The 12,831-nt window shown below is 39.7% G+C and overlaps 1 protein-coding gene across 8 annotated transcripts in view; it reads right to left on the reverse strand.

The window, feature by feature from the left end:
- Positions 1-57: 57 nt before the first annotated feature.
- Positions 58-12,831, reverse strand: part of TPD52L1 (TPD52 like 1) — a 52,210-nt gene continuing 39,436 nt past the window's right edge. For 6 of the 8 annotated variants that reach the window (XM_040060124.2, XM_040060122.2, XM_040060129.2 and 3 more), the window contains 4 exons: positions 8,316-8,330; positions 5,738-5,776; positions 4,039-4,099; positions 58-1,777 (listed from right to left, as the gene is read on the reverse strand). In XM_040060124.2, coding sequence (XP_039916058.1) covers positions 1,646-1,777; positions 4,039-4,099; positions 5,738-5,776; positions 8,316-8,330 — 247 coding nt within the window. In that variant the 3' untranslated portion in view covers positions 58-1,645. Of the gene's footprint in view, positions 1,778-4,038; positions 4,100-5,737; positions 5,777-7,582; positions 7,763-8,315; positions 8,331-12,831 lie in introns of those variants that run through there. The other 2 variants (XM_040060126.2, XM_040060125.2) reach the window with 2 other exon arrangements.

Below are 12,831 nucleotides of genomic sequence, written 5' to 3' on the forward strand. Positions count from 1 at the left end.
TCAAGAACTTCATTTTTAATAAGAATATCAAGAAATTCATTTACACAAGCTGTCAATTAATACCTTCCACTTTAAATAAATTCACAGTTATGCACAAAACCACATAAAATAAACTAGAAAATTGTCACAAGAATACTAGAAAAACTACTAGATTTGTTTCCATGCTAAAAATCACACTAAAGAGGCATGTGATATAAATGCCCAAAGTTAACTTAGGTCCAATAGAACATTACAAAAGGACTTTCAACTTTATAAAAACTAACAAAAGCCACACAAGAAAAAATGAAAATCACTTAAAGCCACGTTTTCTCACAAAATTTTAAGCAGTCTGTAATGTCAAAGTCACTAACACTGATTTGAAGCTTTGGCGTATGCTCAAAAAATGTATCAATTTTCAAAGTAGCCAGGCTCTTTTCCATCGTGTTTACTGATAACGTTGTGCCCACCTAGGTGCCTAGCAAGCTGAGCAACGCAACATGCAGACTGGCACCTGCTCACTACACAGCAAGACAGTGTCACAAATGTGCTGCTCTTTCCTTAGAAAACATGTTACAAGAATGCAATTCAGAAAACATGCTGAATCAAAGCTGAGAGATGTCTGGCTCTTGGTGATCGCGCAGAGATATAACGCGGTTGGTGAAATTACATCCTGGAGCGAAGCACAACGAAATTTGACACCAAAAGTGAAGTTCTTACTCATCCTGTGCATTGACAGGTAACAGGGTCTATGCTAGCAGCTCTGAAGGCATGAGCTCTCTAACCTATGGCACGTCTGAAGCCAAATGTTGGATTTGTATTCTTTCACTTAAGGCTGCATCTTGACAGAGGCTCATAAATACAACTTCCCTTGGTTTTTAGGGGAAGATACGGAGGCAAAAATATTAGAGGTTCCCTCCACTCCACTTGATTTTCTAATTAATTTCACTGCCAAGTCTTACCAAAGCAAAGAGAGCAAGCAATGGTGCACATTTTGAAACTGAAACTTTTCCAGCCAAAATGACCATCTGAAACCAGCAGCTGTGACAGGTTGTTTCTGTATGAATAGCCAGGTGTCTCTTCCTGCCCTCCTTAACTCTGCTGCCTAATGGGTGTAGGGCAATGCCAGACTGTACCACTGAAGGAGAAACAGCTTTTTGTGACAGTAAGTGATTTTAATTCTGTTAGGAAATAGATGATGTACAGACACTCCTGGGCAAAGGGCACCTGGGTATGGGCGGTAGACAGCTGGTGTATTGGCTACTGCTGGCAGTTGAATGCTTTGCACAGCTCTAGGTCCATCTGTCTGATGTGGCACCGAGAGGGAAGCCAGAAACCAACAGATAGAAAAGAGTAAACCAAAATAAATAAGAAACAGAGACTGAGGAGATTGTTAGAGGGAAATTACATGTAACTGAAAACTATTCAGTCACTTAATACAGAATTTAGTGCATTATAGCCAATGACTTGTGTGTGGGTTTGATGATGTATGAAATACCTGGTGATAAAATGGCCCATCTGAAATAGAAATAGGGAGAAGAAACATTTCTCCAACACAAGGCCAGGATGGCAATTTTCCAAAGCTGACAAAACCTTGTTGCACAAGTTGTGTGGTGAGGGAGGGCAAGTCTCTGAAGAGAGGCATGTGGGGCTCAGGAGGACCTGCTGTTTAACATTGAAGCTCTTCTTCACTTTCAGGGAGTCGGGTGCCAGCAAGGGAGCTCTGAGCACTGGCATGGGCTGTAGAGCTGAGAACTTCTTCAAAACTGCCTCCCGTGTGGCTTGTCCCACCAACCTTGGTCTGAAATAAGGCAAACAGAGAACAGCAAGTTCCTCTGCTCACACTGAAGCAAAACCCATTTCCAATCCACCCCCTGGCCAAGGAGAGCAGGGAACAGTTCAGGCAAGAGAACATGTAGGAATGGGTTTTTCCTTACAACAGCAGCTATTAAACCAGTCAAATAAAGCAAATTCTTTACTTCACAATTTCTAAACTAGGCTGCCATCATAAAATCTGACAGTGGCATGTCTCATATGCTTAAAGGAAACAGTCCCTAAGTAGATCCCAGGTAGGATCCTAGACCCTAGCAGTAAACTCAATGTGGTTGTTTACCTGAGTAGCTCACGCTGGTTTCACTGGTTTTTTTCCAATTCTATGCAGGCTGGATAAGAGATGGATACTAAAATGAACTGCTTAATTTTCTGAGTGGCCTACATGCCAACTTTGGCAACACAGCTGCTCACAAAATACATAAACCATACTGGGATTTTGGACAGCAAAAGGAATGTAGTAACCAAGGACAAACCCTGAAACCCTGAAGGGATTCAGCAATTTGCATCCCTTTAGGCACTTGTGGCTGCCTAGATACTGGAATATAAAACTGCCAGCAGCATTTTCATGGGGGAAGGCAGGGAAGAGATACCAAAATATATTAATCAAACATATCCAATGTGCTTGCACATCTGCTTTCAGAATGCTTCAGGTCACTGGATTTGTAATAAGTAATAAAAATAAAATCAGTAAGACTAAATCTTTGAAAATTAAGTTTCCTAAAAAAGAGCTATATCTAAAGATTTGGAAATTATCAAGACTAAGTGATGAAGAGACAAAGCTGTTGTGACTAGGTTGTCTTGGTAAGAGAACATTCTTTTGTGGCTTTGCTTGCTGATATGCCCACTCCAAGTTAATTCAAGCCTGAAAATAGGACAAACCCTTTTACTCCGTCCTAGAACTGCAACAGAACTCAAAGACAAGGTGACATTTTTTCAACCTCTCAGCCACTGAATGCTTAGGAAGATTATTTTAATTAAATGAACTTTGTGTTCTAAGTTTCCAAAGGGTTAATCCTACATAATCCTGTTTCTTTAGCTAGCACAGCTTGAAAGTCCAATAAAACATTTAATTCATCAGAGTTCAGATTTTCAGAAAAGTTGAAAAGAGTGAGGTACCCTGGTCCTGTTTGATTTCCAGGGGAAAATGAAATAGCATACTCTCCCAAGAAAGCTGCAACCCAAAGTCCAAACTCCAAGAGCAAATAAAATCTAATTTGAAAATTGACTTCTGAATGTTATGAAACCCGAACATCAGTTTTGGCAAACTGCAGAACACTGTGGGGTCACTGAAAATTTGTAGCTGATATGGGGGTTGGAAAGATGATAACACTATTGCTGTTCTTTTTTCAGAGGCCTTTCTGGGTACTTCTCCACTTTTTGAGACCACAACAAAACCCTAGAATTGAACGGTAACTCCATTATTTCTTCCCCAATCCCCTGTTTTTCCTCATCTTGCAAGCCTTGGAACAGAGGCAGAAAAAAGTAGGAGTAATGCTGAGACGTTCCCATTTGTCCGAATTCTACCCTAGTGGCACCCTAGATCCATGACTCCAACTTCCCTTCCCTATTCACACAAGGAAAAAGAAGGAAGGAAGGAGAGAGGGGAGAGAGAGGGAGGGAGAGAGGGAGAGGAGAATACAGAAAGAAAATATTTTGAGAAAATGTCAGTGAGTTTGCCAATAAAGGTAGACAATGAAGGTTTCATGAGATGTGGAGGATTATTTCAGACTCAAAACTTACTGTATTGTCCTGCTTAATTACAGATTTCTTAAAGGTTGGTCTATGAGCACTCTGAACACAACGGGCTGAGCTGGCATGACAAATACACTCCTCTAGAATACCTTTGCTTAAACAAAATAAGATCAGGCTCCTCAAGCAGATCACTGTGAGAGGAAACGGTCTCCAGAGCTGTGCAGTTTGAATTACCTTTTTCTATTTCTGAATGATACATTGAGATGACTGGGAACAGACACTCCTTATCATCACTATTTTTGGTATTTCTGATACCACTTGCTTACTTTGGCAGGAATCAGAAATAATTTCTTAGCAACAAAGCAAGGGAAAAATTTTTTTTGCATATTGCCTTCATTTTCCATTAGTGCTCTTGCACTACCGTGAAATTCTTCATGGAACAAAAAATTCAGTCAGTCTCCTGTACAAATGATAGGGACAACTATGCTGTCACACTTTAACACACACAGGCATGAAAACTCTGCCCCTAACATTTACCTTAAGACTTGTGACAGTGGTTTCAACCTTCTCCTCAAACGATTTGAAAGTTGGAGAATTCCTAGGAGAAATGTTGAAGGGAGGAAAGAGTCAGCTGCCAACATCATGGGGTAACTCCACAATTTGATCAGTTCTTACCAGGCAACACTGCCAGCACAGAATCAAGGCTGGCTGACAGGACAGGGCTATGAACACTCACTTGTGCTCTGTCAGTCAAATCCAATTATGGTAATCGGATGAGTATTTTTTAGCTACAAATTTTCAAAAGCAGAACCTGCCTAGTAATTGAAACCAAATGATAACTGGCCTGCCTCCTCTATGGTACATTTGTCACGTTCTCAGAAGAACAACCAGACAATGCTGCCTGTAGTGCTGCTTTTCTACGGCCTTATCCATTTGTATTGTTGCTGTAAAGAAATAAACTTTTTTTCAGCTGATGAGAAAGTTCATAACCTACATTATTAAAAAGATGCCAAATTTAATATCCTAAGACTGGGAAGAAGGAGATTAGAACCACATGGGAAGTGGGTCCCAAAGGCCTTTGAGGAATCCTGCCCCCCACCATGATTTTGTGACTGCTGCTTTCAAAGACAAAGACTTGAGAGACTGTGTTCCTAAGGTGCCTCTCTGACTAAGCTAAGCTTTTCTCTGTGTTCACCCAGCACAAGGGAGGCTTGAACAAGCCTACAATCGGTGAAGGGGACCTTCTGCTTATTCTCTGCTCCTTGCTTGGCACCTGAGAGCTCATTTACAGCATATGTTCTGCTTCATAATTAGTGAATACTCTGAAGCTCAGGCACTGTTGTCCAGCGCAGTTCCTGGTTCCGCAAATACATTTATATCATATCCCTCAGCAGGCTCAGTTAAAATAATCCCAAGTAAAGGGAAGGGCAAACAGAAGCCAGTTGAAAAAATAATGCAAATTTAGTTTTCTGTTATTTAGATTACAAACTTTTTTATTGGGCAAGAATGGTCAAAAGGAGAGAGAAACTGAGTTTTATAACTTATATTTGATCCATAGGTCACATCAGTGAATGCTTGCCTTAAATTACACATGTGCTGAAGTTGAACAAAGTAGCATCCATCATTTAGTTGTGAGTTTGTTTTTCATGCATGCTCTGTGCAGAATGGGGACAGTCATGTATTTAGAGGCCAAGGGAGTAAAAAGAAAGCTGGATACTAATTTTATTGAAAACAGTCAGAGCTTTACTTGAACAGACGTCAATATTTGGCTGCAGTCACGTAAAGCGTGATTATAGCCATTAAAATATGAAAGCACTCATGTAAAATCCCTCCACAGGAGCATGATCCAAAGCCTGTTGGAGTGGAAAGCATCTCTGATGTTAATGGGCTTTGGATGATGTTCTACAGACAGCAAAACAACTGAATTTTAGATTCAGTAATACAAACCTGATAACAATCAGCTACCCAAATACTCTCAAAACTGCTTCATTTACTCAAAGGCTTGTACATGAGATTAAGCAGTTAGTACAGTTAAAATAATAATAATAAAAAAACCAACAACCAAATCCACAGCTAGCCTGTCCTGCAGCCCTCATCTACATGAATAACCTTAATTGATTGAAATGAGACTACTCATCAAACTAAAAACTGCAGGATCAGGATCAAAGTATGCAAATCCCCCCTCATTACTCTGTTGAACATTACCATAGCAAATAGAATGTGAGTAGCACATTACCTCATTGCAGGCATGCTTATGGAATGGCGAATAGAATAGCTGTAGGATGAAAGCAAAACATTAGAAAAAAACCTGTAAAATCTGATTTCCAATATGGCTATAATCTATTTTTTTAACTTAGCTTTAAATGTACATATACGTATTTTCAAGAGTACTGGTATTCTTTCTCTCCTGATGGCAAGGGCTTGTCAAACTCCAGCTTACTCTCAGCACTAAGATCTTACCACCACATTCTCATGTCAACTGACCAGCAATGGGACTCAAAAGTATGATGCAAAACAGCTCCTGGCAAAATCCATTTAAATGGTGCAGACCCCAGCTATCTGCAAGGACACATGAGAGGGGCAGAGAGCCACCTCCGTGTCCCACAGTGACAGAGGACAAGCTCTGTGTTGGGCGGGAGGGATTGCCCCCAGGTTTGTACACATAAGCAGGGATGGTTCAGCGGACTCCCAATCTCAAAAGGCTCCTGTACAACTGGTTACCTAAACAAGGAGTTTCTTCAGCCAGAGAGGCAGCACTCTCACTTATCTGCACCTCTCCAGGACATGTCACTTCCTCCTTCACTCCTCAACTTTACCAAAAGTATGGAGCTACTTTGCACAGCTCTTGTCCAGCTCTTGCGACACTTCCCTCCTCAGACTTCCCAGCAGCAGGAGTACTAGAAGGCTGCAAGCAGAGGATGGCACCTTTGCATTACTCAGAGATCCCCAAATCATGCTGCACACCTTTAGACCTGCACATGCTACCCACACAGACTGTTTGACTTGCCAATTCTCCCACCTGAGACACCATCTCTGCTTTCACAGCATCACCTGTTCCCTGCTGCTGGGAAGCATCAGGCCTGGTCCAAATAAGAATATTTTTTTGAAGCTCAAGAAATTTCCATCAGCACATTTAGATCTGAGTTTAAGTAAAGTGTGTGATGCAAGAGTGTGGGGTTTTTTTCCAAAAATCCCTGCATTGCTACTTTCAGTGTTGACTGACAGCTGCAGCCTCATCTGACTGAGAACAAGGAGAGCTTTACTGTAAGGATCACCAACCCTTGGCTGCAAGCAATGCATGATTATAGCATTAAAAAATGAAAGCTCTCCTACAAACAGCACACATGTTTGTTTTAAACTATACTAAACCAGAGCAACACTGAGTCTATATACAGATTTGTTTTCCCAGATTAAAGATTCAGAAATGGGGGTGGGGAAGGGAGGGAAGAGCTATTTGGCAAGCAGGTGGAATAGTGAGATCTATAACAGATTGTTTGCTGTTATATATATTGTATATATTGTTGTATATATTTTAAGGCTTCTGCTAAGATCAGATAGGCAAGAGGTGACAGCAGATAATGCTAATATTTCATGTTCAATTTTCCACATAATTTTTAAGACTTATGAAAGATTAGCCCAAATATTTCACAAGTGCAGAAAATCATTAACAATCCTCAATAAATTAAGCAAGCAGCCTTGCCATTTTAGTTTTGCAAGCAGCAACAAATAGAGTTTGGAAGTATTCCAGCATAGACTGCTCCTCTTCTAATAGCAAAACATTCCAAATATAAAGGTTTAAGTCAGAAGATTAAATTCACGCAGCTGAGAGATGGGACACGACAGACAATCCAAATATTAAGTGCTTATTTTTTTGAGTTCATATTTTAATTTCTCTGAAGAGCTAAGAATGCAAATTATAGAACAGTGCAAAACCTTCTTTTAGTACAAGCCTGAAATATTAAGCTTTTTAAAAAGATATATGTCTGTGATAGTGATCATTGCAGAGAACTGAGATCCTTCATGACAGAGGTCAGTAAATACTACATTTTAGTTTCATGTCAGAGTGAGTAAAGAAGTTTACTTTGAAGTTTACTCAGTGAAGTTAGAGTCCTTGTTAGGATAACTTAGCTGAATGGAAAAAGTGCTCTTGAACTTTTCAATGCACTGAAGATACTTCAAGGCCAGAGGGACTGCAGGACATTCAGGGCTGTTCAGCCTCTCTTCAGGGTGAACTGATGTAAAGCCAGACTGCTTACAGAATCTTTGAGAACACATAAAATTGTTTTCTAATTCATCATATATTCAAGTGCTTTACAGAATCAATAAACTCAAACTCTAAAGAAATATTTTATCATCTTCAGAACTTGGAAATTTCCCCAGGACTCAAGACTTTTAAAGAATCATGACTAAGATACTTTTTCTCTATTGAAGAGGAGGTAATTAAACACTTCATATAATCTTTACAAAACTCAGCTGAATAGAATTTTTACTGTTTGTTGCTCATGTTTGAATCTCTGACAGAAAGAATATTGTTGAGAGAATGGGATTACATATAAGTAGATATTCCCAAGACCAACATCTTTTGAATGCATCCATTATTTGAATTTGAGACTAATCTACTCAAAGCATACACTTAGTCCAATCCTTTTCTTGTTACACTCACCATGCTGTAAAAATGAGGCATAATAGTTTAAGTAGCACATGCTTTTTTCCCATATAATGATGCTGAAAGGAAAGAGGTTACTGCATTACAGTGCATAAAACAAATCCTGTCAAATACAGAGGCAGTATTCAAGGAGAGTAACGTGTCTTACCTAATTGAATGTGATCTGTGGTGGATGCACAAGGAAAGAAAAGCAAGAGTTAAAAAGTATTAGGAAAAGGTAACAAAAATAGACATACACATCTGTAGCATGTCAAACCAGGCCAAGGAGAAAAATAAAATAATTTGCATTCAAATCTTGATGCTGGAATTCACAGTAGAATGTGGATCAGTTCAGATTCCTCCAAAGCAAAAGTTTTCACACAGTCCTTCACTATGCAGTCTCCTATTCTGTATGCATTGAAAACCAGAAGTTTTGTCTACTAAATGTTGTGTTCTCTTCATTAGAACAGATTTAAACAATGCTAACTGGCTTCCCTCCTCATAACCTCCCTTAGTATCTTTAAAGTGTAGGTGAACTGGAAATGTATAAGTACATAACAGCAAATGGGTTTTTTCCCCTCTGAATTCCTTAATTATATCTCAGTTTAAAAAAAAGGCTATGGAAAAAATAAGGAGTTTTTAATTCCTAAAATGACATTTTCTAAAATACTTGTTCCTTGTTGAAAACAATACTTGAAACACTTTGACACTGTGCTCCACCTCACAGGAAACTTAATTAAGGCAGAACTGGGAGAGACACACTGATATACAATATTCAAAGGATGTCATTAATGTTCCAAAGTTGAGAAATGATGAGGCAGACAAGCCTCTCCTTCATCTGTGCACTGATGTAGTCTTTAATTACAGACCACTTCAAGGGAACACCTGCCTCATGCAGCGAGCCAGAGAGGTGGTGCACACTTAATGAACATCTCTTCAAATACTTATTTTTCACAGCCTTTCTCAATGTGTGGTGTGATGCATTATTTACTGCACAATGTTCATACTTTGCTCCTACGAAAAGCACTGGTTTCTTCAAGTTTATTCACAAGGTTATACACATCGTCATGTATTCTGATGCTTCTCAAACATTCAAGGGTTTGTCTTCACAACTCATTTCTGCTCAGACCTGTTTAAGTAATACTGTTGCCCTCCTTGTACTACCTGCTGGCTCCCGGTAACAGCCACCCCCTCCTCCATGCCATTGCACAGACATATGATAAGGAAATCTCTGTCCATGGAAGTAAAAGAAAACAACTTCCTCACCAATCAGCAAAAGAAATGCTTATGAAATTGTGCTCTGAAGCAAGGTAGTATTGCTATTTCCTTTACAGGGTTATCAAAAGACAGAAAGGTTTGAGAATGGTAGTTTCAGACATTTGAATGAATTTACATCTGACAGCAGTTTTAAGTGGCCAGACCATCCCTACATCACAGAAATCCTAAAAGGCTGTGCAAAAACTCCGTCACCACAACCAACAACAACAAAATCCCCAAAAGGCATAACAATAAAGGCACAGCAAAAATCAACCCCCAAAGTGGTAGAGCAGATTAATCATACCTGAACCATCACCAAAAGATTTTGGCCCTACCTGCTTCTAAAAGCTTTAAATGACAGAGATTTCATAGCCATCAGACTTAACCCCTGCTCATCTGCATTTGTGAGCCACAAAGCCAGACTTGCTAGCCCTTCTCTGTAAAGCTGCCTGGTCAGTGCTCCCCATCTCTGCTTTCGAATTTTTTTTTCCCCATTTGCCAATAAAGCATGTTACACTTTCCTACACTGAATTTTATTTTATCATTTAAAATAATGTGGATTTCTAATCCTGTTGTCTAAAGTGCTTGCATACCCTGCCACTGCAGTCATATGTGACTTCTAAGTGATGATGGCATCCTGGCACCTTCATCTAACCCAGCAATAAAAATGCTGATTAGCAACAGACTCAGGACAAATGCCTGCAAATTTACCAACATTAGGTCAGCTACTAAGACCTATTCTTTGGATACAATTTTCAATTCCCTATGCTCTCTTCCTGCTAAAGCAATGAAACCTAAGCTGTATTTCTCTAGTTCTGCAAAAACAGTACAGACAGCCTTATCAAAGTCAAGCTCTATCACATCTCCTACCTTCCATCTATCCTCTATGACAGGTGCTGTCAGTTCAAGATAATTGTTCTTGACAAACCCTTTTCTGTTTTTGCCATCATGCTACCTTCTAAATGCGTAGAAAATAACAGGTTAATGCATTCATACAGTACCTGCTTTGTAGTTCCCAGAACTTCTCTTGCCCCTCTGGACAGGAATTAACTTTGCCTTCCTCCACCCCTCTGGTGGCCTCCTATACCTTCTGTGCTCATCTCTGAGGGGCACATCCAACTGCCACAGCCATGCCCCAGGCTGTTCCTCCCTGCAGTCTTTTGTGTCTTTCCACATGTGCCTTCCAACTCCTGGCAGGAATGAGGCATTATATTACCTTCATTCAACTTCAGAGCTGGCTCATCCCAGGCACTGAATTTGAAAGGGGTCTGTGTGATCATGTAATTAAAGAAAACGTACCAGACAGCTGAATGAAGGAGCTATACAAAATGTAACTGCTGACATCCTAATTTGCATGCATGGCTTTGTTAGCTAAATCTTTAAATACGTAGCAGCAATGTATGTGGTAGTGGTGCATATAGTAGTGTAGTGTAAGTACTTTACTTTTTCTTTCTTTCATTTTTTTTTTTTTTAAAGCCACCCAAAACCCAGAAAGTCAATCACTTGGTATCACATCTTGTTTCTAAAAAGGTCATCAGCAGGGATGAAACATAGATCCATGCAGATAACTGCAGAGTAGTCCAGCAGTAGAGCATGGAAATATTCAAACTTTAGCAGAAAGCAGAAGAGAAAGGGATAAAGACCCTCAACTCTATCACATCTGTGCTTTTCTTAGCAAGAGCCACGTTAAAATGTCAGTGCAATCTCTAATATTGAGAGATCTGTGTCTCTGATGAATGCCCTGTGAGTAACCTAGGACTACCAGCTTCCCCTTAACCTTCCACACCAGAGAAATATTAAGAGACGATGTAAGCTGGAGGTAGAGGAGAAAAAAAAAAAAAAATCTTGATGGCATATAATTAATCACAAGACCTATTAATGAAGAATCTATTATCTTAGCTGTAGTGCTAGTGTCTGGTTTGTATCCTAAAGCAGAAGTACACTGGTTTTATATGCATTTCTTGTATTTCCAGAAACACAATATTAAATAGGACACATTGTGACTGTAGAGAGACCTTATAAGCACTATTATTAATGCAAAATTCAGAAAATGTAAAATGGTAGTGATTATTCATGCACAAAATGAATTAGAGAGTTGAGACACTGGGAGGATGGGGTGGGGATGAAAGAGAAGCACAGCAGCTTCATGAAAAGCACTTTGTCCCCAAAGGGTGGCACCTGTTCTTTCAGACACACAGAATTTTTTCATTTTTCTTACGGATTTTATCTTCTTGAATGATAACATAGCAAAATAGCACATTTGGGGAGTCTGTCTGGCTTGTTGTTGTTATATATTTTGGCAATATTTTTAGACATAAAACAAGACCCAACAGCTTCAGAACAGAAATACGTGTTTCACATAGTGCTCTTTAGAGTTCACATAGCAGACAACATAGAAAACAGAATCCTGTTTCATAAAGAAGACAGGTTTCAGTATTTAATCAGTCTGTCAACAAACCCTTTCAAAGTCACCATCACCATAGGCAAGGGGTACGGCTGCTGAACATACTAGGAATTATGATGACATCTGGATTTTAGAAATCAGTTTCATGTGTGTGCTCTGAGTGAAAGCAGAACAGGGATTTGCATCTGGATGTCATTGGTGACTATCAGCCTTAATGCCTAACCAGGAGAATTAAGCTAGAGTCTGATGTTTGTTTAAAACGGCATTATGGGAGGGGGTGGGGATAATCCATACACTACATCACTGAAATAAAATTGTTTGGATTAGCAAAAAAAGCAAGCCAATGATGACACAGAAAATTCCTGCCTCTTTACAGTTTACTCCCCAAACACAAGTCGGATTGGAAAAGCAGGGGGAAGATTTTTGATAATCCGGTTATTTAAATGATAATGTTTGTAACATGACCCCACACAGAACTACACCTGGCCAAGCTGAGCCAAGAATTTAGGCCATCTTTGTTTCTGAGGGAAGCATACTGATCATCACTCCAGATTTAGGATGTGCAGCAGATGCAGAAGGTCCAAGACATGCCACTCTCTCTATGACTATGGGAACCTGGTTAGACTACTTGCTTCTTCATCATCAAGCATCAAGAAAACTCAGTCCTAACTGAGAACTTAACTGAAAACAGCAAGTATCCACAAAAAAGGCAGTGTTGGTAGTTTGTATTTTCCTGAAAAATCCCAACCAGATTCAATAATTTCAATCAAGAAAACCACTAGAAATCCGCTTTTTGATTAATCAAAATGCTTTTGGACTCAGCCTCTGCTTTGAGCCCTTGGCTAAAGGACTAATGGGATAAGCACCCCCCATCTGCCATGGCAGAAGCATGACTGCCATGGGCATGAGGGCTGATACTGATAGGTAAGACAAAGGCATTTGGTAACAGTGATTAATTAGGGGAAATACTAAAGGATGAACATGCTGGATTTCAGTGAAGGCATTTCTGCCCTTGCAGTAATCT

Source organism: Hirundo rustica, chromosome 3 (genome assembly GCF_015227805.2).
Source record: "Hirundo rustica isolate bHirRus1 chromosome 3, bHirRus1.pri.v3, whole genome shotgun sequence".
NCBI classification, from domain to species: Eukaryota; Metazoa; Chordata; class Aves; order Passeriformes; family Hirundinidae; genus Hirundo; species Hirundo rustica.